General features: G+C 45.9%; 1 protein-coding gene across 1 annotated transcript in view; it reads right to left on the bottom strand.

Moving 5' to 3' along the window:
- Positions 1-26,415, bottom strand: part of LOC308314659 (protein O-mannosyl-transferase TMTC2-like) — a 257,266-nt gene that overhangs the window by 11,269 nt on the left and 219,582 nt on the right. The window contains exons 10-11 of the mRNA XM_080762291.1: positions 24,678-24,792; positions 10,746-10,809 (exon numbers count right to left, since the gene is read on the bottom strand). Coding sequence (XP_080618417.1) covers positions 10,746-10,809; positions 24,678-24,792 — 179 coding nt within the window. The remainder of the gene's footprint in view (positions 1-10,745; positions 10,810-24,677; positions 24,793-26,415) is intronic.

Consider the following 26,415-nt stretch of genomic DNA (forward strand, 5'->3'; position numbering starts at 1 on the left):
AAAGCATTTAATTGCATAGATGGAAAAACCACTTGTGATTTTATATCTTATAGCGCCAGGGTTCAAATGTAACCACAAACCGCGCTCTCACACAGGCTGCATGTCTACTGTACGCTCTCACACAGGCTGCATGTCTACTGTACGCTCTCACACAGGCTGCATGTCTACTGTACGCTCTCACACCGGCTGCATGTCTACTGTACGCTCTCACACCGGCTGCATGTCTACTGTACGCTCTCACACAGGCTGCATGTCTACTGTACGCTCTCACACAGGCTGCATGTCTACTGTACGCTCTCACACAGGCTGCATGTCTACTGTACGCTCTCACACACACAGGCTGCATGTCTACTGTACGCTCTCACACAGGCTGCATGTCTACTGTACGCTCTCACACAGGCTGCATGTCTACTGTACGCTCTCACACCGGCTGCATGTCTACTGTACGCTCTCACACAGGCTGCATGTCTACTGTACGCTCTCACACAGGCTGCATGTCTACTGTACGCTCTCACACAGGCTGCATGTCTACTGTACGCTCTCACACACACAGGCTGCATGTCTACTGTACGCTCTCACACCGGCTGCATGTCTACTGTACGCTCTCACACACACAGGCTGCATGTCTACTGTACGCTCTCACACAGGCTGCATGTCTACTGTACGCTCTCACACAGGCTGCATGTCTACTGTACGCTCTCACACACACAGGCTGCATGTCTACTGTACGCTCTCACACCGGCTGCATGTCTACTGTACGCTCTCACACACACAGGCTGCATGTCTACTGTACGCTCTCACACCGGCTGCATGTCTACTGTACGCTCTCACACCGGCTGCATGTCTACTGTACGCTCTCACACACACAGGCTGCATGTCTACTGTACGCTCTCACACACACAGGCTGCATGTCTACTGTACGCTCTCACAACACAGGCTGCATGTCTACTGTACGCTCTCACACAGGCTGCATGTCTACTGTACGCTCTCACACAGGCTGCATGTCTACTGTACGCTCTCACACCGGCTGCATGTCTACTGTACGGTCTCACACCGGCTGCATGTCTACTGTACGCTCTCACACAGGCTGCATGTCTACTGTACGCTCTCACACAGGCTGCATGTCTACTGTACGCTCTCACACAGGCTGCATGTCTACTGTACGCTCTCACACAGGCTGCATGTCTACTGTACGGTCTCACACACACCGGCTGCATGTCTACTGTACGCTCTCACACCGGCTGCATGTCTACTGTACGCTCTCACACAGGCTGCATGTCTACTGTACGCTCTCACACCGGCTGCATGTCTACTGTACGCTCTCACACAGGCTGCATGTCTACTGTACGCTCTCACACACACAGGCTGCATGTCTACTGTACGCTCTCACACACACAGGCTGCATGTCTACTGTACGCTCTCACAACACAGGCTGCATGTCTACTGTACGCTCTCACACACACAGGCTGCATGTCTACTGTACGCTCTCACACCGGCTGCATGTCTACTGTACGCTCTCACACAGGCTGCATGTCTACTGTACGCTCTCACACAGGCTGCATGCCTACTGTACGCTCTCACACAGGCTGCGTGTCTACTGTACGCTCTCACACAGGCTGCATGTCTACTGTACGCTCTCACACACACAGGCTGCATGTCTACTGTACGCTCTCACACACACAGGCTGCATGTCTACTGTACGCTCTCACACAGGCTGCATGTCTACTGTACGCTCTCACACAGGCTGCATGTCTACTGTACGCTCTCACACACACAGGCTGCATGTCTACTGTACGCTCTCACACACACAGGCTGCATGTCTACTGTACGCTCTCACACACACAGGCTGCATGTCTACTGTACGCTCTCACACACACCGGCTGCATGTCTACTGTACGCTCTCACACACACAGGCTGCATGTCTACTGTACGCTCTCATACAGGCTGCATGTCTACTGTACGCTCTCACACCGGCTGCATGTCTACTGTACGGTCTCACACCGGCTGCATGTCTACTGTACGCTCTCACACCGGCTGCATGTCTACTGTACGCTCTCACACAAACAGGCTGCATGTCTACTGTACGCTCTCACACAAACAGGCTGCATGTCTACTGTACGCTCTCACACAAACAGGCTGCATGTCTACTGTACGCTCTCACACAAACAGGCTGCATGTCTACTGTACGCTCTCACACAAACAGGCTGCATGTCTACTGTACGCTCTCACACCGGCTGCATGTCTACTGTACGCTCTCACACAAACAGGCTGCATGTCTACTGTACGCTCTCACACAGGCTGCATGTCTACTGTACGCTCTCACACAGGCTGCATGTCTACTGTACGCTCTCACACAGGCTGCATGTCTACTGTACGCTCTCACACCGGCTGCATGTCTACTGTACGCTCTCACACAGGCTGCATGTCTACTGTACGCTCTCACACAGGCTGCATGTCTACTGTACGCTCTCACACCGGCTGCATGTCTACTGTACGCTCTCACACAGGCTGCATGTCTACTGTACGGTGAAACCCTTTTTCTGTTGAGTTTGACTTAGTGTTGGCGGGAGGAGCCAGGACTCGTTATAAGAGGCATTCTGGGACCATTTAAGTAATAAACGTCCATCTGGTTGAACCTGTGATTGAGGGTCAAACCACAAAACAAGGTTCCAGAATCAATTTTCCAAGGTGTTTTATTTTCCTTCTTTCTTTGTTGTAACTGTAAGAACACACATACGCACGCACGCACACACACACGCACACGCACGCGCGCACACACACGCACACGCACACGCGCGCGCACACACACACACACACACACACACACACACACACACACACACACACACACACACACACACAATAAGCACGAGTATAGGGTTCAAAACGTATATAGCCAACGCAGTAAAAAAAATATTGTCAAAGAAGTAAGAAATATTTCAAAATAAAAGGTGGTTTTGAGCCAGAGTAATTAAGGGAAAGAGTTTTCATCTGAATCATGTGTTATCCCATTTTGGGGGCGGGGGAACCCCTTTTTGGTGTTAGCATTATGTTATGCTTTTAGCCATTGAAAAAAATAGCAGATCTACAAGCTCGTAGCGCGCCACTCGGTGACAGAAAACTGTCAGGATTTAGAAGACATTTTTTTAGAATCTGATCTCAGGTCAAAATGGGTTATTGTTCCTTCATGGACTTATGGGACAGGTTCCTATAGCGTGCATGTGTGTGTGTGTGTGTGCGTGTGGGGGGATTTCCCCAGACATCACTAACACGGAGACCCAAGGACACTCGGTCTGCAGAGATATGCAGTTTAGACGCCAGAGTCCAGCCACAGAGAGGAACCTGATTCATCATCGTGGACGGAGGAGTCACTCTGACCACAAAGAACACACAGCAGTCCCCATGGCGGCTGGCTCCTGTTTCAGCACGCTGACACACAGAAGGTAACGCCCTGCACGCCCATGGGAACAACATACCGTAGTACAATCTGTAGCAGTGATTCTCAACCTGCTCAGCCATGGGATCATAATATGTGACCAAATTTGACTGAGGGAATGCCATTGGAATCTTTTGAATTTTGGTTTTATATGAAAGCAGGGAATCATATAGGTTCAAATTGACATATTGGTTGTTCAGTTTGACCCTCCAGTTTTGGAGATATGGCTTATGGAGTAATGTCTGGCAGAGAAACAGGCTTGAAAGGTTTACTTCTGTGGTCTCTAACATTACACCTATAGCTACATGTTTAAGCATTTATTTCATATTTACATGTCTTCTGTGGTCTCTAACATTACACCTATAGCTACATGTTTAAGCATTTATTTCATATTTACATGTCTTCTGTGGTCTCTAACATTACACCTACTGTAGCGACATGTTTAAGCATTTATATCATATTCCTAGATAGACAGACAGGAGGTCTATCGACTCACACTGGCTGACATTATCGGTGAGGTTCACAGGGAGACGTGGCCTATACCAGTGGTTCCCAAAAATGTCAAGGACCCCCACATTAACACTAAATATCCCACGGACCCCCATTTGAAGAGACATGCCAGGGACCCCCATTAGAGAAGATTGTTACAGCTCTAGCAGTGATTCTCAACCCGTTTAATATCAAGGACCCCCCCATAGTTTGACATGCATATTAGTCTACGGACGGACCCCCATTTAGTGGCATTTCTATCTCTGGGACCCCAATTTATATTGTAAAATCAATGTTAATTTAACTCTGAGAGTGTTCAAATGGAACCAAATGGATTCCATTTGTACACTCTCAGAGTTACAGACCCATAAGGGTCCATTTGGTTCCTAATTATCATTTAGTTGGGGACCCCCATGATCTCTCTCAAGGACCCCAATAGGGGTCCCCGGACCCCCCTTTGGGACCCACTGGCCTACACATTTCCACTGAGCTACAACAGAGGTTTGTTTGGGCTCACAGCGTCCATCAGTGACTTCAAAGGGAAGAGGCCGGCCGGGGCGGGTTGGATTGAAAAGAATAATGATAATAACACTTAGTCACAGCAGGGCTTTGGCAGTGAGACGACCAGCGTTCAGCCTTCCAGGACCTCGTTGTGCTGGTCTGAGGCCAGTGTTCCAGGACCTCGACAGGTCCTTGTGTTTGCTCTGAGGTTCGGGAGGGAAATGTCTTTGACCTGCAGCTGTTCTGTTTGTTCCTGATTGTATCCTGATTAGAAAGAAGTCCTTTGTCAGTATTAACCCGTTCTGACCTGAGATCAGATTCTAAAAATGTTCTTCTACATCCTGACAGTTTTCTGAAAAAGCTATGTTTCTATATGTCAGCCGTTCTTCGATTTTTCTAAAAATAGCAGACCTACAAGCTCATAGCGCGCCACTCGGTGGCGCGCTATGAGCTTGTAGATCTGCTATTTTTCAACAGCTAAAGCACAACATGATGCTAACACCAAAAGGGGTTCCTGCCCAGAATGGATTAATGGCCAGTGTGGTGTGTATCCGGACACAATAAAACACAATGCAGTCAAACTCTTTTTGTGTTTAATCTCCGGGAACCGAGTATAGGCAATAATTGCATCCATTTGAGGAATTTGCTGATGTGTAGAGTCCTATATAGTCCTATATAGTCCTATATATACAGTATAGGGCTGAGCGATTATTTCAAACATTCTTCTCGATTATAATGATTAAAAAAATATGAATAAAGTATAGTCTATGATGCTACGTTATGTGGTTAATCAGACTAATCGTTTTAGTCTATTGTATAAAAAAATACAAAAAAAACGTTCTTCTTGATTATTTGGTTATTTGTTCTAAATTGTTTAGTTTTTTTTGTAAATTGTAATTGTTTAGCCCTATAGAGCGTCGCAGTCCCTCCCCCTTTCAGAAAAACGAGTGGCCCAGGAAATTAAAACCCAATGCATTTGTCCCATAGGCATTTATTATTTAATTTATTTATTGACCTTTTAAGCGTCGTACGAAGCCAACTCTTGTCGTGACAAATCAATACACAATTTTTCGGGCCAAACAAATAATTACAAAGAAGAAAAACTACAAAAAAAGTGTTGTAACATGCCGTTTTTTTCTACTTTCTAATTATTATTATTATTTTTTTGTTTGTTGTACCCTGGACGTCTGTACGACTGTCTGTACCCTGGACGTCTGTACGACTGTCTGTACCCTGGACGTCTGTACGACTGTCTGTACCCTGGACGTCTGTACGACTGTCTGTACCCTGGACGTCTGTACGACTGTCTGTACCCTGGAAGTCTGCCTGTCTGACTGTCTGCCTGTCTGTCTGACTGTCTGTACCATGAACGTCTGTACGACTGTCTGTACCATGGACGTCTGCCCTTCCCATTAGACGGGCTGAACCTAAACGTCTACGTTGTGCCGTTATGTAGACTTATACGACAGAGTCCTTCCAGAACACAACCTGCCAGCCTGTGCGTGCCGTGGTTTGCGTGTGAATCCTCCTGTGTTTTATAGCCCAGGGGGCCCCTGGGTGTGTGGGACCAGGGGCACAGGGGCACAGGGGCCCCTGGGTGTGTGGGCGCAACTCGGAGACGAGGGCCACTATGTTTCCACTCTCACTCCAGACCCCCGGGCAGAAAGCTCTTATCTCTGTATTTTAACCTTTCTGAGTGGTGCAACCACTCCAAGGAACAGCAATGTCCGTGTGTTCACCTATGTGTTGGTTCACCTATGTATGTGTTCATGAGCACCAGTATGAGCACTATAGTATGACTGACTACCAGTAGGGGCGCTGTTGTGCCAGAACAGAGAGAGCGAGATAGTATTATAGTGCTGCACTGTTGCCTGCTAATGAGAGAGAGAGAGAGGAGAGGAGGGAGGGGAGTTGCAACACTCAGTTCACACAGGTGTGATTTTTCCTCATGACCTATTTCCTAATTCTATGTCACACAAAAAGTAGCACTGCAAAACATTTGAGCTTGTAGATCTGCTATTTTTGCAACATTTTTTAAATTGGAATCCTGAAAAGTCGTCCAACGGAAATCTTAAAACGTTAATAACTCCCGATCTAAATCATCGATACGTCCAATTCTAAGAAAATATCCTGTGTTAGATGCCCCCCGCGGTCCCGTGGCGTTAGATTTAATCATGCCTCCCGTCGATCGCCATTAAGAGTGTTTTGGCTACATTTAGCTGCTCCAGCCACATCCGGTATAACTTCCGGTCCGTCGGTAAAAGTGCTCCGTAACGTTGCTATATAAATTGCTTGGGCGCTATATATATGATTTAATGGATTAAATAACCCCGGGGCAATCGGAGTGTTAAAGCTACTAATAAAAAATAAAAAGCGCTATGAGCTTGTAGATCTGCTATTTTTGAAAAATCGAAGAACGACTGACATAGAAACATAGATTTTTCATTTTTTAGAATCTGATCTCAGGTCAAAATGGGTTAAGTGAAGGTTGGAGGCTGCGCGTGGCGTGGGAGCCGCACGTGGCCGCCATGTTGCCCGTCATGTATGTTATACTTATAGCCTATGTTCCTTTAACACGCCTGGCTAATATACTTCACCTCTCTCTGTGTCACTATAAACTGCTACTCGCCAGGTTTGGGAATATAAGGCGTATACGTGTGGAGGAGGCTGGAGGGTCACGGCGTTGACTAGAACGTTAAAAAACGGAGGAACGAACGCTGAGTGTTGCAGATGAAAGACGTGCAGCAAAGGGGGGGAAAAAAAACAGTAGGATGTTTGAAGAGTGCAGAAACGGGCGGGGCAGGGGGAGGGGGGGGGGGGGTGAGGGGGAGGAGGGGGGGGGGGTGAGAACTGAGCGAGCTTCACAAGAGAACGAACAACGAACTGGTGGTGGGCGGTGGGTGGAGTGGAGTGGGGTGGGGTGGGATGGGTTTGGGGTGGGAGCGAGCAATGAAAGCTGGACGCTTTAGCGAGTAGAGGAGGGGAAGCAAGGCGAGGGAGAGAGAGAGAGAGAGAGAGAGAGGAGGGGGGGGCGAGGAGAGAGAGAGAGGAGGGGGGGGGCGAGGGAGAGAGAGAGAGAGAGAGAGAGAGAGAGAGGGAGAGAGAGAGAGAGGAGGGGGGGGCGAGGGAGAGAGAGAGAGAGAGGAGGGGGGGGGGCGAGGGAGAGAGAGAGAGAGAGAGAGAGAGAGAGGGAGAGAGAGAGAGAGAGAGAGAGGAGGGGGGGGCGAGGGAGAGAGAGAGAGAGAGGAGGGGGGGGGCGAGGGAAGAGAGAGAGAGAGAGAGAGAGAGAGGGAGAGAGAGAGAGAGATGAGAGAGAGAGAGAGAGAGAGAGAGGAGGGGGGTGGGGGGGAGAGGTCCACATGGGTGGAGAGAGAGAGAGGAGGGGGTAGGGGGTGGGGGGAGAGGTCCACATGGGTGGAGAGAGAGAGAGGAGGGGGTAGGGGGTGGGGGGGAGAGGTCCACATGGGTGGAGAGAGAGAGAGGAGGGAGGGGGGAGGGGAGGGGGGGTGGGGTGCAGAGCTTTTGAAGCTTTGCTACAGCTGCGCTGAGAGGAAAACCAGGAGTCTGTTTGAATTCCTGTGCAGAAGGAATCTGTGTGCTGCTCCACTCCACGCCACATGTGTTCCCCTCCTCTCCTCCCTCTCCTCCCCCGCCTACTGTAAAAGTACAGTAGACCAGCAGGTTCTCATAGTGGGGTTCAGGGACCACCCCCCCCCCCCCCCCCCGCCCCAGGTTAATCCATTCTGACCTGAGATCAGATTCTAAAAAATGTTGTCTGTTTGAAAATGACAGTTTTCTGAAAAAAAGCTATGTTTCTATTATGTCAGTCGTTCTGAGATTTTTCTAAAAATAGCAGACCTACAAGCTCATAGCGCTCATAGCGCGCTATGAGCTTGTAGATCTGCTATTTTCCAATAGCTAAAGCATAAATGCTTAGTTGAAACACCAAAAGGGGTTCCCGGCTCCGCCCGAAATGGTTTAACATGGGATCTATAAAATAAGCACTTTATACTGGGCCGTGGCTCAGCGGTCCAGGAGCCACCTTATTGGTCGGTATCTAGTCCCAGTCTGGCAGTGCAGTGTGTCGCGGGTTCGACTCCCGATCCCCGATACAAAATACAAATACTGAGTCAAAAAATTTATCTAAATACAAAATAACATCTCATTTCTTCCATCCCAGCGAAATACAAATTACAAAATACAAAAAAGTATTTCAAATGCATGTATTTCAAAATACTGCCCATCTCTGCTCTCTCCCCCGTTTTCTGTCAGCCTACTGTCTGTCTCTCTATAATAAATATTAAAATAAAGGTGAATACTGAAAAAAATTGTCACTTTAGTCCTATAAATGTCAGCAAATGTTGAAATGAGCTTCAAGCTCACAATGAGTTTGAAGATATATTTTCTAAATATTTTTTGGAAAGATTTTGTAAAATTTTGCATATTAATTATTAATGTCTTTGCCATGAGCATTTTTTCAGAGCCACAGGGGTATAGATTATAATATTGAAAACAATGCTCTGTGTGTCTATCTAATAATAATAATAATAATAATAATAATGTCTCATTGTACGTATACTGTTCGAAGACGATTGAAATAAAACTTAATTGATTGATTCCGGAGGATCTGAGAGAGAGAGAGCTTTTGTTTAGCTACACGATGGTGTTTCCCCTCGTTAAGCCAAACGAAGCCGAGGCCCCGCCTCCCTCGTTGAGACTTCCATCCACTGATTCATCTCCCTTAACGAGCATCGCAGATGGTTCTCATTTGTCTCGTCAAGAAGACAGTCGGACTAAATTCACCCCAGAGAGAATGTGTTTATATATAAACACACTTATGTCTGCACCACATCTCATCTATTACTGTAATAATACAGTCTGCTTTATGACATTATGATGCACGCCAAGTACAGTACGCACGCGTCTTTCATCCAAAAACATGTCGCACATTAACCCATTCTGACCTGAGATCAGATTCATATACGAGGTTTCCACTGTGGACACACACACTGGGTCTGATTATAACCCATTCTGACCTGAGATCAGATTCTAAAAAAAATTCAGTCGTACATTCAGACCTACAAGCCGAGTGGCGCGCTACGAGCTTGTAGATCTGCTATTTTTCAATAGCTAAAAGCATAACATGATGCTAAGACCAAAAGGGGTTCCCGTTCAGAATGGGTTAGAGAAGAAGTGAATATGCGAGCTCATGTTTTGTACTTTTAAGGCTTACTTTTTAAAGCTGTGACAACACGTCACCAACTACGACATTCGTACAGTCTGGTCAAAATAATCTCCGTAATACCGTGTATAGTTAATGCAGTTTACACTGCATTTCTTCGCAGTAAGTTTGTATTGATTGATTGATTGAAACGTTTGTAGAATTACAGTATAGCCTACATTTCAAGCACAAACTCAATACAGAGACTGTTAACTGTGAGTATATAGACGACCCGATAAAGCATTACACTGTGTGTGTGTGTGTGTGTGTGTGTGTGTGTGTGTGTGTGTGTGTGTGTGTGTGTGTGTGTGTGTGTGTGTGTGTGTGTGTGTGTGTGTGTGTGTGTGTGTGTGTGCTGGGGGGGGTCTCATATTTTGTCAGCTGTAAGAAGGGGGGGCCACAAGGAAAAAGCTTTGGGGTCTGACACGTTTTAGCCCGTTGACTATATGACTCACCCACTATACTTTAGTGACATTATTGCCAATTAACCACTTTAAAAAGAGAATAACAGTTTGTTTGCCATTGGATTCCATTCCACACGTTTCAGTACGGTATTACTGTACAAAAAGAAAAACTACAAAAATGGACAGAAAAGATTCATTCAAACAAAGAAGAGGTCTGTCAAAACATGGTATAGCCGAGCGTCACCAATGACTTATTTGGCCTACTACAGGTTGCATTACGAAAGAGATATGGCAATCCACTGATCAGTCAAAGGTGCTTTGGGAGATCAGCTCCAGAATCATATATTTGGTTAAAATGGGTAGGGTTTAAAAAAAGGCAAAAGCATGCTCTGTTGCACTGGCCTAAAAGTGGGTCCTTAAAAACTGCTTCAACTTCTAAAATGTATGTGTGTATGTATTTTAAAAGGGGGGCTTTTTTGTAAAAATCCCTGCCTGCAATACCTTCATATATTTAAAAAATAAGTCCAAAATAAGGTTACCAGTGAAGGGCAAAATGCCTATTCACTGGGGACTATGCAAGGCAGAGGCGTCCACCCCCCTGAGACAGACAGACAGACAGACAGACAGGCAGACAGACAGGCAGACAGACAGACAGACAGACAGACAGACAGACAGACAGACAGACGGTACTCACGTCGGGTCTCAGACTCGCTGCCTGTCCGTAGTACTTCTCTGCGGCTTCGTTCAGACTGGCCTGCCTGTGAAACGAAGGGGAAAAACAAGAGGGTCGATCATCACTCATCTTTATTGCTCTGGACTTCAGACAGAGGGCCTTGAGCCCCTCCTGTGTTTACGGGGCCTCGGGGGTCACTGGGAAAATAAGGGTGAGCTGATGGAGGGGAGAGAGAGAACGATGGAGAGCCAATCCCAATTGACCTTTATAGCTATAAGCCCCTCACCACCAACCGACTGCTTTGTTTCCAATCACAACATGGGTTAGACAAACCACTCCGCCGATAGTTTTTCCTATATGATAAAACATTTGTTTTAACCCATTTAGGCCCAACGTCGAAATAAAAAAAAATGTTTTCTAAATTCTGACAGTTTTCTGAAATACCTATGTTTCTAGGCCTATATCACTCAATATTTCATGTCAAGGACTCCACAAATTATATGTAATTGGCTGCCGACCCGCGTCTGAATATATGTTGTTCCAGGGACCCTCCAGAAAGCAAAGATTCGAGTAAAAATCGGTCGCTCTGAAAGAATAGTCCATGGTTTGTGCCACATTTTCACGACTTTTCAAAAATAGCAGACCTACAAGCTCGTAGCGCGCCACTCGGTGGCGCGCTATGAGCTTGTAGATCTGCTATTTTTCAATAGCTAAAGCATAACATAATGCTAACACCAAAACGGGTTCCCGCACAAAATGGGTTAAACAAGGAATGTCACGCAACATATTTTTCCAGTGCCTTTTTGACGGATCTTTGGAAGAGATTTTGAAGGTCTGGTTTTCCAGGCCAACAAAGTCTTAAGCACACCTGTATGCTCTGAGGGGGGGGGGGGGGGGGGGGGGGGTGCGTAGGCAGGGCCAATAAAGTTCGTATTGCAAGTGCAGACGGTGTGTGGGTTTTTCTGGACTTTATGTGCATTTTTCTGAAGGTCTGGTTCCAAAAAATGAACCAGTATATAATGTGTAAAAATCCATGATATTTACATACTTTAAATCATGTCAAACTCAAGGCCAAACGGGGGCCAAATCAGGCCCGTGAATGAATTATCTTTGGCCCGCGGGGTGATATTTAATTAGTATTAGAACTGGCAGGGGGGAGTTTCCCTGGTTGGACGTATAGCGCGTGGAAGGAACACGTTATTCCAACCAGTTCCTTTCCCCTCCATCAGGCGCCCCGTCTGGCCAGGGGGAGGCAGTTTAGAGACCAGGATTACTGCATGTTTTTTGTGAGGGTACCTACCCTATAGGGGACACGGGGGAGAACATGCAAACTCCACACAGAAAGGCCCTTTTCACCCAGATTATGCACAGTTAAACGAGTTGGACATGCAAAATGTAACTTGGATCTGGTCTAGAGTCCGAGGAGTTTATAAAGACATAGTAAATATCAGACTCAAACTGGAACAAAAACAACAACCGGTCCTTTACACATAATCATTAACTCAGAACCAGAACCAGGCTATAGAGTGGATACACGGGATAGGCAGAACTAGACTAAAATAAAGTTACATAAGCCACACTGCAAAGAAAGGGACTTTAGGAGTCACAGATCCCTGGAGACCTCCCTTAGTGCTTGTGGTCATAACAGATCCCTGGAGACCTCCCTTAGTGCCTGTGGTCATAAAAACCTGCAGTCAACACAAAGAATGTTTTCCATTATATACTTTGTTTGCATCTTTTGTTCCACAAATCCAATGTTCTGCCTCTATGCTATGTATTAAGCAGACTGTTCCCCGCTTGGCTTTCATGTTTATTAATACTCGGGGTAAATCTAGAAATATAACCTTCAACGACCTGCAGCTGCAATGCTCGCGTTTCACCGATGGTAACAATTGTCTCACTGCAAACAGTTTATGTTTGACAATGTCAAGGACAGAGAGCCGCGAAGGCAGGACCCAGGGGCCCCTAGGGAGGGGCCCCTGGGTCCCCATGATGAAAGAGAGCAAAAGGCCTTCAAGAACTGCAGCTTCATTAAGGTTGTCTCCACATATTAAGGGATCAGAGCAGCATCGCAACGACAGGAGGAGAAGCTTTCAATGCAGGTCAACCCTAAACGCTGTGGCTTTTCCATGTAATCGTTAGCATGTGTGTCTCGAATAGGCCTAGATACACTTCGTTGTATTTAGTCAATAGCTAGAAAAATGGTATTTTTTTAAATATCATCGCCATATGTATATCTGCGATGACGATCTTATATTTATTCGACACCTGGAGATTCTTTAGGGGTTTAACCCATTTAGGCCTGACGTCGAAATTAAAAAAAATAATAATGTCTTCGAAATCCTGACAGTTTTCTGAAAAAAAAAACCTTATGTTTCTGTATCAGTGGTTCTCTAAAAAAAAAAGGCACATTTTCACGATTTTTCAAAAATAGCAGACCTACAAGTTCATAGCTATGAGCTTGTAGATCTGCTATTTTTCAATAGCTAAAGTATAAGATAATGCTTTATTAAAACACCAAAAGGGGTTCCCGTGCAGAATGGGTTAAAATATGGATCGGTCGTCGGAAAGTCTTGCAGGATAGCAAAGTGCCGAAACGGTGATATCCACATTATCCACATAGCAGAGCAGACATGAAACAAATTACTCCCAGGAAAGTGACACACGATACTGTTGTTGCCTTCTCAAAAACAAATGAGCCATTTAAGCTCCAGGCATTCACAGTGGCACTACTTCATTGTATACAGTCAATAGCTAGAATAAGTATTTTCAAATATAGTATTTATTTTTATATCATCGCCATATGTATCTGCGATGACGATCTTATAATATTCGACACCTGGAGATTCTTTAGGGGGTTTAAAATATGGATCGGTCGTCGGAAAGTCTTGCAGAATAGCAAAGTGCCGAATCTGTGATATCCACATTATCCACATAGCAGAGCAAGACATAAAACAAATGACTCCCGAGAAAGTGACACACGATACTGTTGTTGCCTTTTCAAAACAAATGAGCCATTTAAGCTTCCATATGTGGGCAACGGTCGGAGCCAAAACCGCAACACGCTATTGGCTGGTCAAGAGAAGCGTGGAGGATACATGGTCATGTTTTACCCATGAAGTCACAAGAGTCGGACAGAAGTAGTAAACTAATAAAATAATGGGACTTCGCTGATTCCTCTGATGTGCTTTCTCCATTTATATATACACTTTACGCAAATAGAATAGTTTACATTACTTAAACCATTCTGGGCGGGAACCCCTTTTGGTGTTAGCATTATGTTGTAATTTAGCTATTGAAAAAGAGCAGATCTACAAGCTCGTAGCGCGCCACCGAGTGGCGCGACTATGAGCTTGTAGGTCTGCAATTTTAGAAAAATCGAAGAACGACTGACATTAGAAACATAGCTTTTTCAGAAAACTGTCAGGATGTCAGGAAGACATTTTTAGAATCTGATCTCAGGTCAGAATGGGTTAATCATGTGTCTACCTGTAAGTTCCATAATAAGTCCTTCTTACTGGAAGTTATTTTCATGTTCAATAATAAGTAAACAAAGTTTACAAGTATAGGCTATAATAAAAGCCTCGCTGTTCCTTTGGGGGATCTTGAGTGAATTACACGACAAATCCAGCCAGTCTTTGGTTGTTATGGCTGTTTGTTTGGGAAGAAATTAAGTGTCTGACAAATTGGACGGAATGAACAATGTCATATTTTTTGTGCTTTGCTGCTATAGCGAGGATACATAATCTAAACAGGAGCCTAGAGTTACTTTCTAACCCTGTTAGGAGTTCTGTCAGGCTGTCATCTAAGCTGTGGAGCCATTGGTGTTCTATAGCCTGTATGTACAGAGAAGAGTCCCCCCTGTTTGTTCAAATGTATTTATTTATAGTTTGTTTACTTTGGTGTTTTTATGTTTTATGTGTTCTGCCTTATGGACCCCCCCCTGTGAGCGTCTTGAATAAAGTTTGAATGAATTACTGAATGTATTTCTTTGATACTGTGTCCGTGTTATTCTCATGTTTCAAAACACCATTATCTGGACAGTCCTTTCAGAAGCATCATCAGAGCGTCAGAGCCTCCTATGAAAGTCTGACTGGGCAAAAAATAGACCATCTACACTCACAACAACAGACACGATGTGAGCTACATAGCAGATCAGATCATTTTTGGCTAAGATACTTAGAGTAGAGAGAGCGACAACAGGAGGGGGGGGGGGGGGCTAGGGTAGAGCCCTTAGGGGTCAACTAAGTATGGGGTGAGTATAAGTGGTTAAATAATGGTGGTGTTTAAAGAGATGCCTGAAGAAGGTCTTTGACCCGAAACGTCGCTAATAAAAGTTTGTTTTTGCGGACGGTGTGTGGGTCTTTGTGTGCTTTATGTGCATTTTTCTGAAATACATTGAGCCCTGCCCAGTGCCTACGCACCCCCCTCAGAGCATGCAGGTGTGCATAAGACTTTGTTGCCGGTGGTTAAAAAGTGTAAAATAAGTTCCATTATCCTGCAGGACGACGACCACTTTTTGGAGATACGAGGTCTGCACGCGACGGCGACAAAGAGGACGAGAGACGGAAGAGAGAAAATAAAATAAGCAAATTAAAGCATCTTTGAGTGAATCAAAAACAACTCTCTGGATGAAACAAAACGCTGGTATTTCAAATCAGCGACCGTCCAGCCACCGTTCTCCTCTTCCTGCTCCTGGCTGACGTCTAGAAGTAATCGCAGAATGCTTTATTATTAACCTCCACAGCAGATGCAGATGCAGACACACACACACACACACACACACACACACACACACACACACACACACGAGCGCGCGCGGCGCTGCAAATCATCGACATCATAACCTTCTGACTGAACAACATAATTCTGTGTTCTCCGAAGCGTTCAAAAACACCACATTCACAATAGTTGCTGCAGGGCAGAACTATAACTCTTGGCCAGCCGGGGCGCCTGATGGAGGGGAAAGGAACTGGTCTCTATACTGCCTCCCCCTGGCCAGCCGGGGCGCCTGATGGAGGGGAAAGGAACTTGTCTCTATACTGCCTCCCCCTGGCCAGCCGGGGCGCCTGATGGAGGGGAAAGGAACTGGTCTCTATACTGCCTCCCCCTGGCCAGCCGGGGCGCCTGATGGAGGGGAAAGGAACTGGTCTCTATACTGCCTCCCCCTGGCCAGCCGGGGCGCCTGATGGAGGGGAAAGGAACTGGTCTCTATACTGCCTCCCCCTGGCCAGCCGGGGCGCCTGATGGAGGGGAAAGGAACTGGTCTCTATACTGCCTCCCCCTGGCCAGCCGGGGCGCCTGATGGAGGGGAAAGGAACTGATTACAAAATCGTGGGATAAAAAATAACTCTTAAGAGATGCCACTATCATCAGTCTCTCTGGATTACTGCAGACATTACAACAACGTTAGCCTTTTCTGTTTTTTTATCATAGAGTCTGTGGTCTGCAGAAGACAGATACTGTAATCACCAGCGCTATAAAATAATGACAGGATACTATAATACAATTGTCAACGATGACATTAACCCATTCTGACCTGAGATCAGATTCATACGAGGTTTCCACAGTGGACACAGACTGGTCTGATTAACCCATTCTGACCCGAGATCAGATTCTAAAAATGTCAGTCGTTCTTCGAGTTTTCAAAAAAAGCAGACCCTACAAGCTCGTAGCGCGCCACTCGGTGGCGTGCTATGAGCTTGTAGATCTGCTATTTTTAAATAGCTAAAGCATAGCATAATGCTAACAACCAAAATGGGTTCCCGTTCAGAATGGGTTAAAACATGTCTTGCAAGCAAAAAAGGGACAAATTCAGAGGATATGGAGAGTCTGGAACTGTCTTCTATATTACGGTCTATTGATCATAATATGATGCCTTCTGCTGGCTTTATGAGCATTCATGGGACTGTGTGTGAAACCTGTCATGACATGCTAGTCTATATTTTAAGGCTCAGGGGGTTTTATTTTAAAACCCCTTAAAGGAAAAGCATTACAACGTTATTCCCTTGAGGCTTTGACTCTGAAGCCTGCCTTCCTCGTCCCAGGCACGTCTGTCTGGCGTTGCAGACAAGACCCGCCTTTGGAATAACGTGCTGATTGTTTTAACCCATTTTGGTCGGGAACCCCTTCTGGTGTTAGCATTATGCTATGCTTTAGCTATTGAAAAAATGGCAGATCTACAAGCTTGGTGCGGCACTCGGTGCCGCGCTACGAGCTTGTATAGGTCTTGTAAAAAATCATGAAAATGTGGCCCAAATGTTTGAATATATATATATTCTTTCAGAGCGAACGTTTTTAACTCAAATCTTTGCTTCTGAGAGGTTCCTTTCTGGAACAACATGTTTTCAGATGGGGGGCCGATTACGGATAATTTTTGAGGTCCTTAATTGACATGAAAATGTCTGAGCACCACTGATATATAGAAACAGGTTTTTCAAACTGTCATGATTTAGAAGACATTTTTGTAGAATCGATCTCAGGTCTAAATGGGTTAAGAAGGGGGGGGGGGGGTTGCAAGGAAGCAAACCTGTCAGTGACGAAAGGCCCCAAAGGGCCAATAAGAGACGTCTTGCACGTCGGAGGGTCTCGGCCCCTCCTGTTAACGGCTCTCCTTTCTCCCCGTGCAGATTCACTTGCTTCCCCGACAACCCACAGGGTCTCTTCCCTCGTCCGTGTCCAAGACAAACACATAAAGAACATGAGCTGCGGAGATGTGAGACCCCATGCCGGGGCAGCGGAGAGAGAGAGAGAGAGAGGGGCCACGTCTCTCTCATTCTTCATCTGCCAGGGGTCTGGAAGGAAGGGGACTCTACAGTATATATAGCAGCGCTTCTCAACCTTTTCTGGTTCGTGGCAGCGGTGGCCGAACGGTTTGCGGAGCGGTCTTGATATCGGAAGGTCGCTATAGTTCGTATCCCCGGACCGGCACGTTAAAATGACCACCGCTGAAGTGGCCGCTTAATGGACAAGGCATTGAACCTCTCTACCATGAAATGTTCTATGAGCAGGGCCTGGCTGTAAACAAGTTATTGAGCTTAGTCCAGTTACCCTGCAGGGTAAACATAGTACCTTTCCTTTCCTTAGTCCAGTTACCCTGGGTAAACATAGTACCTTTCCTTTCCTTAGTCCAGTTACCCTGCAGGGTAAACATAGTACCTTTCCTTTCCTTAGTCCAGTTACCCTGCAGGGTAAACATGGTACCTTACCTTTCCTTTCCTTACCTATCTGACCTTTAGGCGACTAAAGGTGGCGGTGGCTCAGGGGTTATAGAGTGGCCGGATGGTAACCGCAAAGGTTGCCAGTTCGAACCCTGCATGTGGGCTCCTCCCCCAGAGTTAGTGTCGAAGTGTCCTTTGAGCAAGAAGACACTGAACCCCAGATTGCTCCAGATGTGCTGGTTGGTGCCTTGCACATGGTTTCCGCCGCCATCGGTGTGTGAATGTGTGTGTGAATGAATGGGTGAATGTAATGCACAATCTAGGCGCTATATATAAATGCACCATTTACCATTTTACCATTTAGAATATCATATGGTCACTCCATACAGACTCATCAGACCGACCACCAAGGCATGGGTGTGTGTGTGTGATGACTGACAACTAACAACACCTCCATGCTACTGCTACTCTACGACTACGACTACTATTACAGGGACACCAAATCCAGCTGTTTCCTCTCCTCAGGCATTACAGGGACACCAAATCCAGCTGTTTCCTCTCCTCAGGCATTACAGGGACACCAAATCCAGCTGTTTCCTCTCCTCAGGCAGCTGATGTTCTGAAACTGTATGTAAACCATCATCACATTTAAATGACGGAACGTTAGCTCTGAATATATTCACATCGCCGCTGTGTGGCAGCGTGCTATGAAGTGCAGGTACATATGGATGGCTGCATGTACACATTTATAACCCTATGAAGTGCAGGTACATATGGATGGCTGCATGTACACATTTATATAACCCTATGAAGTGCAGGTACATCATGGCTGCATGTACACATTTATATAACCCTATGAAGTGCAGGTACATCATGGCTGCATGTACACATTTATATAACCCTATGAAGTGCAGGTACATCATGGCTGCATGTACACATTTATAACCCTATGAAGTGCAGGTACATCATGGCTGCATGTACACATTTATAACCCTATGAAGTGCAGGTACATCATGGCTGCATGTACACATTTATATAACCCTATGAAGTGCAGGTACATCATGGCTGCATGTACACATTTATAACCCTATGAAGTGCAGGTACATCATGGCTGCATGTACACATTTATAACCCTATGAAGTGCAGGTACACAGGGGCGGCCTTAGGAATCTGGAGGCTCGGGCCAATAGTTTGACTGTTCAATATCACGCGCAGCCATTACTCTCGACAATTAGCAACAACACCACCTTTCCTCATCCTGTCGTCCCTTCACAATTAAAGTGTCTCCCCTTTACCTCCCAATGCTGCACATTTTACCATGTTATTTACATAAAATAGGTGTAACTTTACTAACTTAACATTGTGGGAGAGAGCAAGGCAGTGAGTGAGCGAGAGAGAGAGATAGAGAGAGAGAGGGCCAAGAGTGGCGGGGGTTGACTGAGGGGACTTCAGTGCACTGTACACTCTTGCTTCGTGTCCCAGGTTAGCTTGGTGTGGAATGTGCTAATTTGTCCCCTATATTCAAAGTCTGATTTCCATTGATTGTTGGCTGTGTTTAGCATGTATATGGCTGTGGAGTTTTGGTACAAAATCAAAACAACTTGTCTAATATTTTGGCATGTTTAAACCTCCAGGAAAATCCGTGTTGAGGTTCTTAATCCACTGTTTTTCATTAAAACGTCTTTGTCCTACTGTCCAGTTGGGATTGTGTTGAACTTCCAGATACTTTTAGAGCTTCAATGCCATGTGCCATGTAATGTTGAACAATCCTTGTAGTTTTTTGCATTGTTAATATTGTATGTGTGTTGTCTCAGCCTTGTAGCTATTGTTTTACTCGTTTCTCCGACATATTGTAAGCCACATTTTTCACATGTGATTAAATAAACAGTTGCTGGTGCTGGCTGTTATCTGTTGTTTAATCTCCAACGTGTGTTTTGTAGTTCTATTTTTAACTATTTGTTTGGGTTTGAAGTATTCTGGTCTCTGGCGTGCTGGTGTGTTGATTCCTTTTAGCTTGCTGTGTACCAGATAGTCTTTAAGATTTTTGTTTTTTCTGTAGGCCGATAATCTTTTTTTTTTCTTTTTTTTTTTTTTAAGTTTTGCTAAAACTGCCATTTTTTGGCAGAAGGAGAAGGAAAAAAACTAACAACAATAGAAGACCAAGTGACGGAACAATTGTCATTGTTTGATGCCTAGCTGAATGGTTAGAGAGCCTGTGAAATGGTAAATGGTGCATTTATATAGCGCCTTTATCCAAAGCGCTTTACATTCACCCATTCACACACACATTCATACACCGATTGCGCCGGAAGCCATGCAAGGTACCAACCAGCACATCGGGGCAATTTGGGGTTCAGTGTCTTGCCCAAGGACACTTCGACATGTAGACAGGAGGAGCCGGGATTCGAACCGCCGACCCATAAATCATTGGACGACCTGCTCTACCTCTTGAGCCACAGTCGCCCTTAAGAGTTTTGTTTTTTCTGTAGGCCGAGTTTCGCGTTATTCTTTTGGCAGAAGGAGAAGGAAAAAAAAACTAACAATAACAATAAAGGACCAAGTCCTTTCAGGACTCCTTGGTCCTTTAAATAAAAAAAAGATCATAGAAATAAATATACAATAAAGAGAGTTCCACCGTGTTCAGTTTGGAACATACAGACACAGGTTCATTGTTTGATGCCTAGCTGAATGGTTAGAGAGCCTGTCTGGAGAGAAGGAGTCTCCTGAGGTTTGAATCTCAGTAAGTGATGCTGAGAGGTGGCTCACCATCAGGTGGGATGAGATGTTGATCCATCATTTCTTGATCTTTCTGCTGTTCCTTCGTCTGGAATGTGGTCTCGGTTGTTGTTGTTGTTGTCGTTGGTTGTCATGGCTGCCAGTTCCCACCTGATGTCGTGTGGGAGTTCTGATTGGTCCAGAGCGTACTGAATAACTTCTAGCTTACATAACGTCTTAAGACAAGGACTCAAGTCTAAGATGAACAGCTCATCAGAGATAGTGTGATCTCTTTTTATTCCTCCAAAGAGGATGATACAATCTCCCACAATGCAACAGCACATACCATACATTGGACATGGTCCTTTCCCCTTGGGCTCAACCTTCTTCCAGGAGAAGGTCTCTGGACTGAATTTCCACACATCATTGGAGGTCTGGTTACCGTTCAAGCCACCAACTATGTACAGCTCTCCATTGTAGGTAAATGCTGAATGACCACAGCGTCCTTCTGGTAGAAGTTGTGCAGAAGGTGTGTCCAGCCAGATGTGTGTCTCTGTGTCAAACACTCTGATGGTGTTGTAGACCCCCTGGGGCCTCAAGCGCCCGAATACAAACATCTTGGTACCAATGATGGTGGCAGAGTGAGCTGATGAAGCAGGAGGTGGAGTTCCTCTGGTGTTAATTAAACTCCAGACCATTGTGCTGGTATCCAACTTGTACATGTCATTAGTGTATCCAGTCAGCTTGGTGTATCCTCCATGGATAAACATGACCTTCTCCAACACGCAGGCTGAGTGGCCCCACCTCCGCTCTGGAACAGTCCCAGAAACCCTGGGTTGGGACCATCTGTGGGCGTCGACATCAAATGCATAAAGCACATTGCAGTAAGGCTCCCCTCCCCAGATGTAGACTGTATCTTCAACCAACACAGCTGTGTGGCCGTAGCGCTCAGATGGAACCTCAAGGTGACCGTCTCCTCTTCCTGGTTCCACTGGAGGTAACTTCTTCCAGCATAAAGACACTGTGTTGAAGACATGGACATCCATCTGTTCCTTGTTGTTGATGGTCATTCCATAACCGTAGCCTCCAAAGGAATACAGATTGTTCCTCACTGCTACAGCACCATGATAGGCTCGCTTTGGTCCTCCTGCTTTGGAAACAGTCCAAGACAACATCACTCTGTCTGTCTGTCTGTCTGTCTGTCTGTCTGTCTGTCTGTCTGTCTGTCTGTCTGTCTGTCTGTCTGTCTCTCTGTCTCTCTGTCTCTCTATCTCGCTCTCTTCTCTCTCTCGACGTCTACAGTCATTTTCAACACGGTGCATCATCTTATATCTTCTGGTGTGAAATCACACGAGACACAAACTGTTGCCATGCACGCCTTAACGACGCCAATTAGTGCAGCTGTTCTTCATCTGCACCCTTTGAACTCTATTGCTATATTTATTACTTCATTGCGGCTACCTTGGGGTCTATGGATCTATGGATCTATGGATCTATGGGTCTATGGGTCTTCCACACGTATAGCATATTATAGTATATATGTATAGTTTATAATATAGTTTCATTATATAGATATTCCACTGTTACGTTCTTAGCTTACGCATGTTTCATGATAAATGCTTTTTATGTGATGCATTCCGATGCTTTTTTGTTCTTGCTTAATGTAAGTCACTCTGGATTAAGAGCGTCTGCTAAATGCCTAAATTGTAAATTGCTACAGCGTTCCTAACGCTGAGCTGTGTTGTATTTGAGGCTGTGTTTGTGTGTGTGTGTGTGTGTGTGTGTGTGTGCGCGTGCGTGCGTGCGCACGTGCGCGGAATGTGCTCAAGCTGACTGGCTGAGCACGGAATGTGATGTACAGTGCCGCTCACGTCACGCGGGTGTGATATTCTTCTCCATATCGCTGTGTGAGAGACAGTCCACTGAGCAACTCAAAGTGAGGCTGAAGGACAAGCATTTTGCATTCTGGCTCTTTGAGGGGAGCTAGCGCCCCCTATGGCCAGCTTGGTGTGTTTGTGCGTTCTCAGGGGCGGCCTTAGGAATCTGGAGGCCTGTTTCAAGACCAAATATGAGGCCCCCACATACCTATGACATCATTATTTTGTTGAGGCCCCCCCTGAGGGTGGAGGCCCATTTCAATTGAAACTGGTGAAACATACTTAAGGCCTCCTATGCAGGTACATATGGATGCATGTATGTACACATTTCTAACCCTATGAAGTGCAGGTACTGTACATACAGTATGCCTGCATGTACACATTTCCACTCTTTCCATAAGGAACACGAGGCTTTGCGGGTTGCAGGAAGCACTCTCACTTAAGACTTCCACCCAGCTGAGCCTTGTTCAGAGGAGACAGGAATAGCACAGTGTGAGAGAGAGAGAGAGAGAGAGAGAGAGAGAGAGAGAGAGAGAGAGAGAGAGAGAGAGAGAGAGAGAGAGAGAGAGAGAGAGAGAGAGAGAGAGAGGGAGAGAGAGAGAGAGAGAGAGAGAGAGAGAGAGAGAGAGAGAGAGGAGAGGGGAGAGGGAGAGGGATGGGAGGGGATGAAGTATATGAGAGAGAGAGAGAGAGAGAGAGAGAGAGAGAGGGAGAGGGAGAGGGATGGGAGGGATGAAGTATATGAGAGAGAGAGAGAGAGAGAGAGAGAGAGAGAGAGAGAGAGAGAGAGAGAGAGAGAGAGAGAGAGAGAGAGAGAGAGAGAGAGAGGGAGAGGGAGAGGGATGGGAGGGATGAAGTATATGAGAGAGAGAGAGAGAGAGAGAGAGAGAGAGAGAGAGAGAGAGAGAGAGAGGAGAGAGAGAGAGAGAGAGAGCGAGAGAGGAGAGAGAGAGAGAGAGAGAGAGAGAGCTAGAGAGAGAGGAGAGAGGGAGGGGGAGAGAGGGAGGGAGAGAGAGAGAGAGAGAGAGAGAGAGAGAGAGAGAGAGAGCGAAATGTGTGTACATGCAGCCAATCTTGAAAAAAATACATTCATAATACAAATGCATTTACAGTAAGACATTAAAAATACAGAGAAATAAAAAAACACCAACAAGACATCCCCTTAAATGATGTCAGTTAATTAAAATAAATTTAAAATTGGGGTAATTGATCAGGTGTCTTTTTAAGGAGCCTCTTAAAACTAGCCTTACTGGGTGCAGCCTTACCGTTATTATAGTTATTATAGGTATAACGTGTTCCACATATACTGAATAGCCTCTGAACATTACAGATCTGCATATTACCGCATTTGTTCTGGGTTTTTCTTTGACCATCTAGGCCTCTAGTCTATAGCCTGCCTGGTGTAGCATGACAACTATGACGATCCCTCACATATTATTGGATCTGTGTGAATTCTGAGGCAGCTGGCTGGCTGACCTGCAGGGAGGATTAGGAGGACGGTCAGTAAATCACAGGCTGTGGAGCCGTGCTGAAAGCCCCGGGATAAAGAGTATGGACAACAAACCTCCTTTTCCTCAGGCTCAGGCTCTACCGCTCTACGCTCTACCCCCCCCCCCCCCCCCCCGCCACACGCACACACACACACACAAGGAAGGCATGGAGAGAGTGTGAGGCCCACCCATTTAATCTAAATCCAGCCATCCATAATGTGTCTTTGTGCAGGTGAGGAGGCCAAGGAATTGTTCGTACATTCGTTTTCCTAACCTAAATCTGGGGCGGGAACCCCTTTTGGTGTTTCAAGCATTGTGTTATACTTTAACTGTTTTGCAAAATAGCAGATCTACAAGCTCTTAGCAGCGGCACCGAGTGCCACACTATACGAGCTTGTATAGATCTGCTATTTTTGAAAAATCGTGAAAAAAATCTTTGAATATAATATTCTTTCACAGCGAACGTTTTTAAGTCAAATCTTTGCTTCTTGGGGTCCCTGGAGGGTCCCTGGGGGGGTCCCTGAACAACATATTTTCAGATGGGGGGTCGGCGGCCAGAAATACTTTTTTAAAATATTTTTGGGTCCTTGACATGAAATATTGAGCACCACTGATACAGAAACATGGTATTTTAGAAGACATTTTTAACAATTTCGACGTCAGGCCAAAATGGGTTAAAAGGAGAAACCTCGGGAGTGGTCGGTGGCTCACCTGAGCATGTGGGCGGCACTGAAGACCACGTCGAACTCCCCGCCGTCCAGGTGCGCCGCCTTCTCCGCCATCTCTGCCGCTTCCCGCGGCCGCGACTCCTCCAGCAGGAACTGACCTGGAAGAGAAACCACATCACTGTCAGTGATCACTATAAGAGGAACTGACCTGGGCGGGCCGAGGGGAGAGAAACCACATCACTGTCAGTGATCACTAAGACGAACTGACCTGGGGAGAAACCACATCACTGTCAGTGATCACTGGAGCATTAGTCCAACGTGCATTTACTCAAGTACTGTATGTACAATGTTTGAGATACTTTAATTTACTTTAATTTAATTTTACATTTCTCGATACTTTATACTTCTAGACGTCTACATTATTGTACTTTTTCTCTCCACTACACTACTACACTACAATACAATTATTTTACATCTTTAGTTACTAGTTACTTTGCAGATTTCTATTATAATGAGAAAACCTACATTAACCATATAGTATATAACCATATTGTATATTTAGGCTTTTTGACGACAATACTTTTCCATACAAGACTTTTACACTAACAGATTATTTCTACCTTGTGGCATCACTACTTTTATTTAATTAAAAAAACGAATCTGAGGCCTGGGCCGTGGCTCAGCGGTACTGTCTGTCACTCTATAAGAAATATAAAATAAAGGCGAAAGGAGGAGAGGAGAGGAGAGGAGAGGGGAGGGGAGGGGAGGGGAGGGGAGGGGAGAGGAGAGGAAGGAGAGGAGAGGAGAGGAGAGGAGAGCAGAGGAGAGGTACAGGGCCTGTAGTGGTTCTGTTGTCTTTGGCCCAGACGGTCGTACAGCCTGGTCTGTCCTCACAGTGACTCAGTGTAAACCCTAGATATGAGCGCTGAGCTCCATCCATCCACTCCTTGACCATCACTCAACCCCCCATTTGTTCAAATTAGTTCATCTTGATAGGAATGTTTCTTTTATGGAGAGAATATGACGTTTTGGAATGTCTGAGTGAGAGAGGGGAGGAGGGCGTGGCTGGGGCTGTCATGGGTCGGACCTCTGTGTGTGTAGAGACCCTCCGCTAATGAGATGGGGTTACGGCGCCCTGACAGGCGGGCCCTGAACCCTGCATGGGCAGAACCTCTCGGAAAAAAGGCCCGGTTTTTAGAAGGGAATTAACACCGTGTTGATCTTGGTTAGCCTCACCACTGTACCAGGCTCCCCAAACCAGCGAGCGAGACGAAGCATATTTTCCTTAATAACTGTGGATGAAATGGAAGCTGTGACTGCAGGCCTTTAGACCAGGCAGAGAGACTTCAGACTGCAGCCTCTCTGCACGCAGCGCTGACTGACTGCAGCCTCTCTGCAGCTGACTGCAGCCTCTCTGCACGCAGCGCTGACCGACTGACTGCAGCCTCTCTGCAGCTGACTGCAGCCTCTCTGCACGCAGCGCTGACTGACTGACTGCAGCCTCTCTGCACGCAGCGCTGACTGACTGACTGCAGCTCCACGTTGTTCCAGGTTATTGGGCCGAGACCACCGACCGCAGATATACAGTCTGAAACCATCTAACTCAACGCATACACATTTTAATGGGATTGAATCTGACACATAGAAAAGTGCTCGGGGATCGTAAAGCAAAAATTAATTCCCAGACATTGATATTGCTGAAAAAAAATGTTGGTTCCATTTATTTTACTGCTAATATTTCCACTTGGATGAATTGCTGAACTGGCGGGAATGATGGACTT

This window comes from Protomyctophum bolini (assembly GCF_963924005.1).
Source record: "Protomyctophum bolini genome assembly, chromosome: 4".
NCBI lineage: Eukaryota > Metazoa > Chordata > Actinopteri > Myctophiformes > Myctophidae > Protomyctophum > Protomyctophum bolini.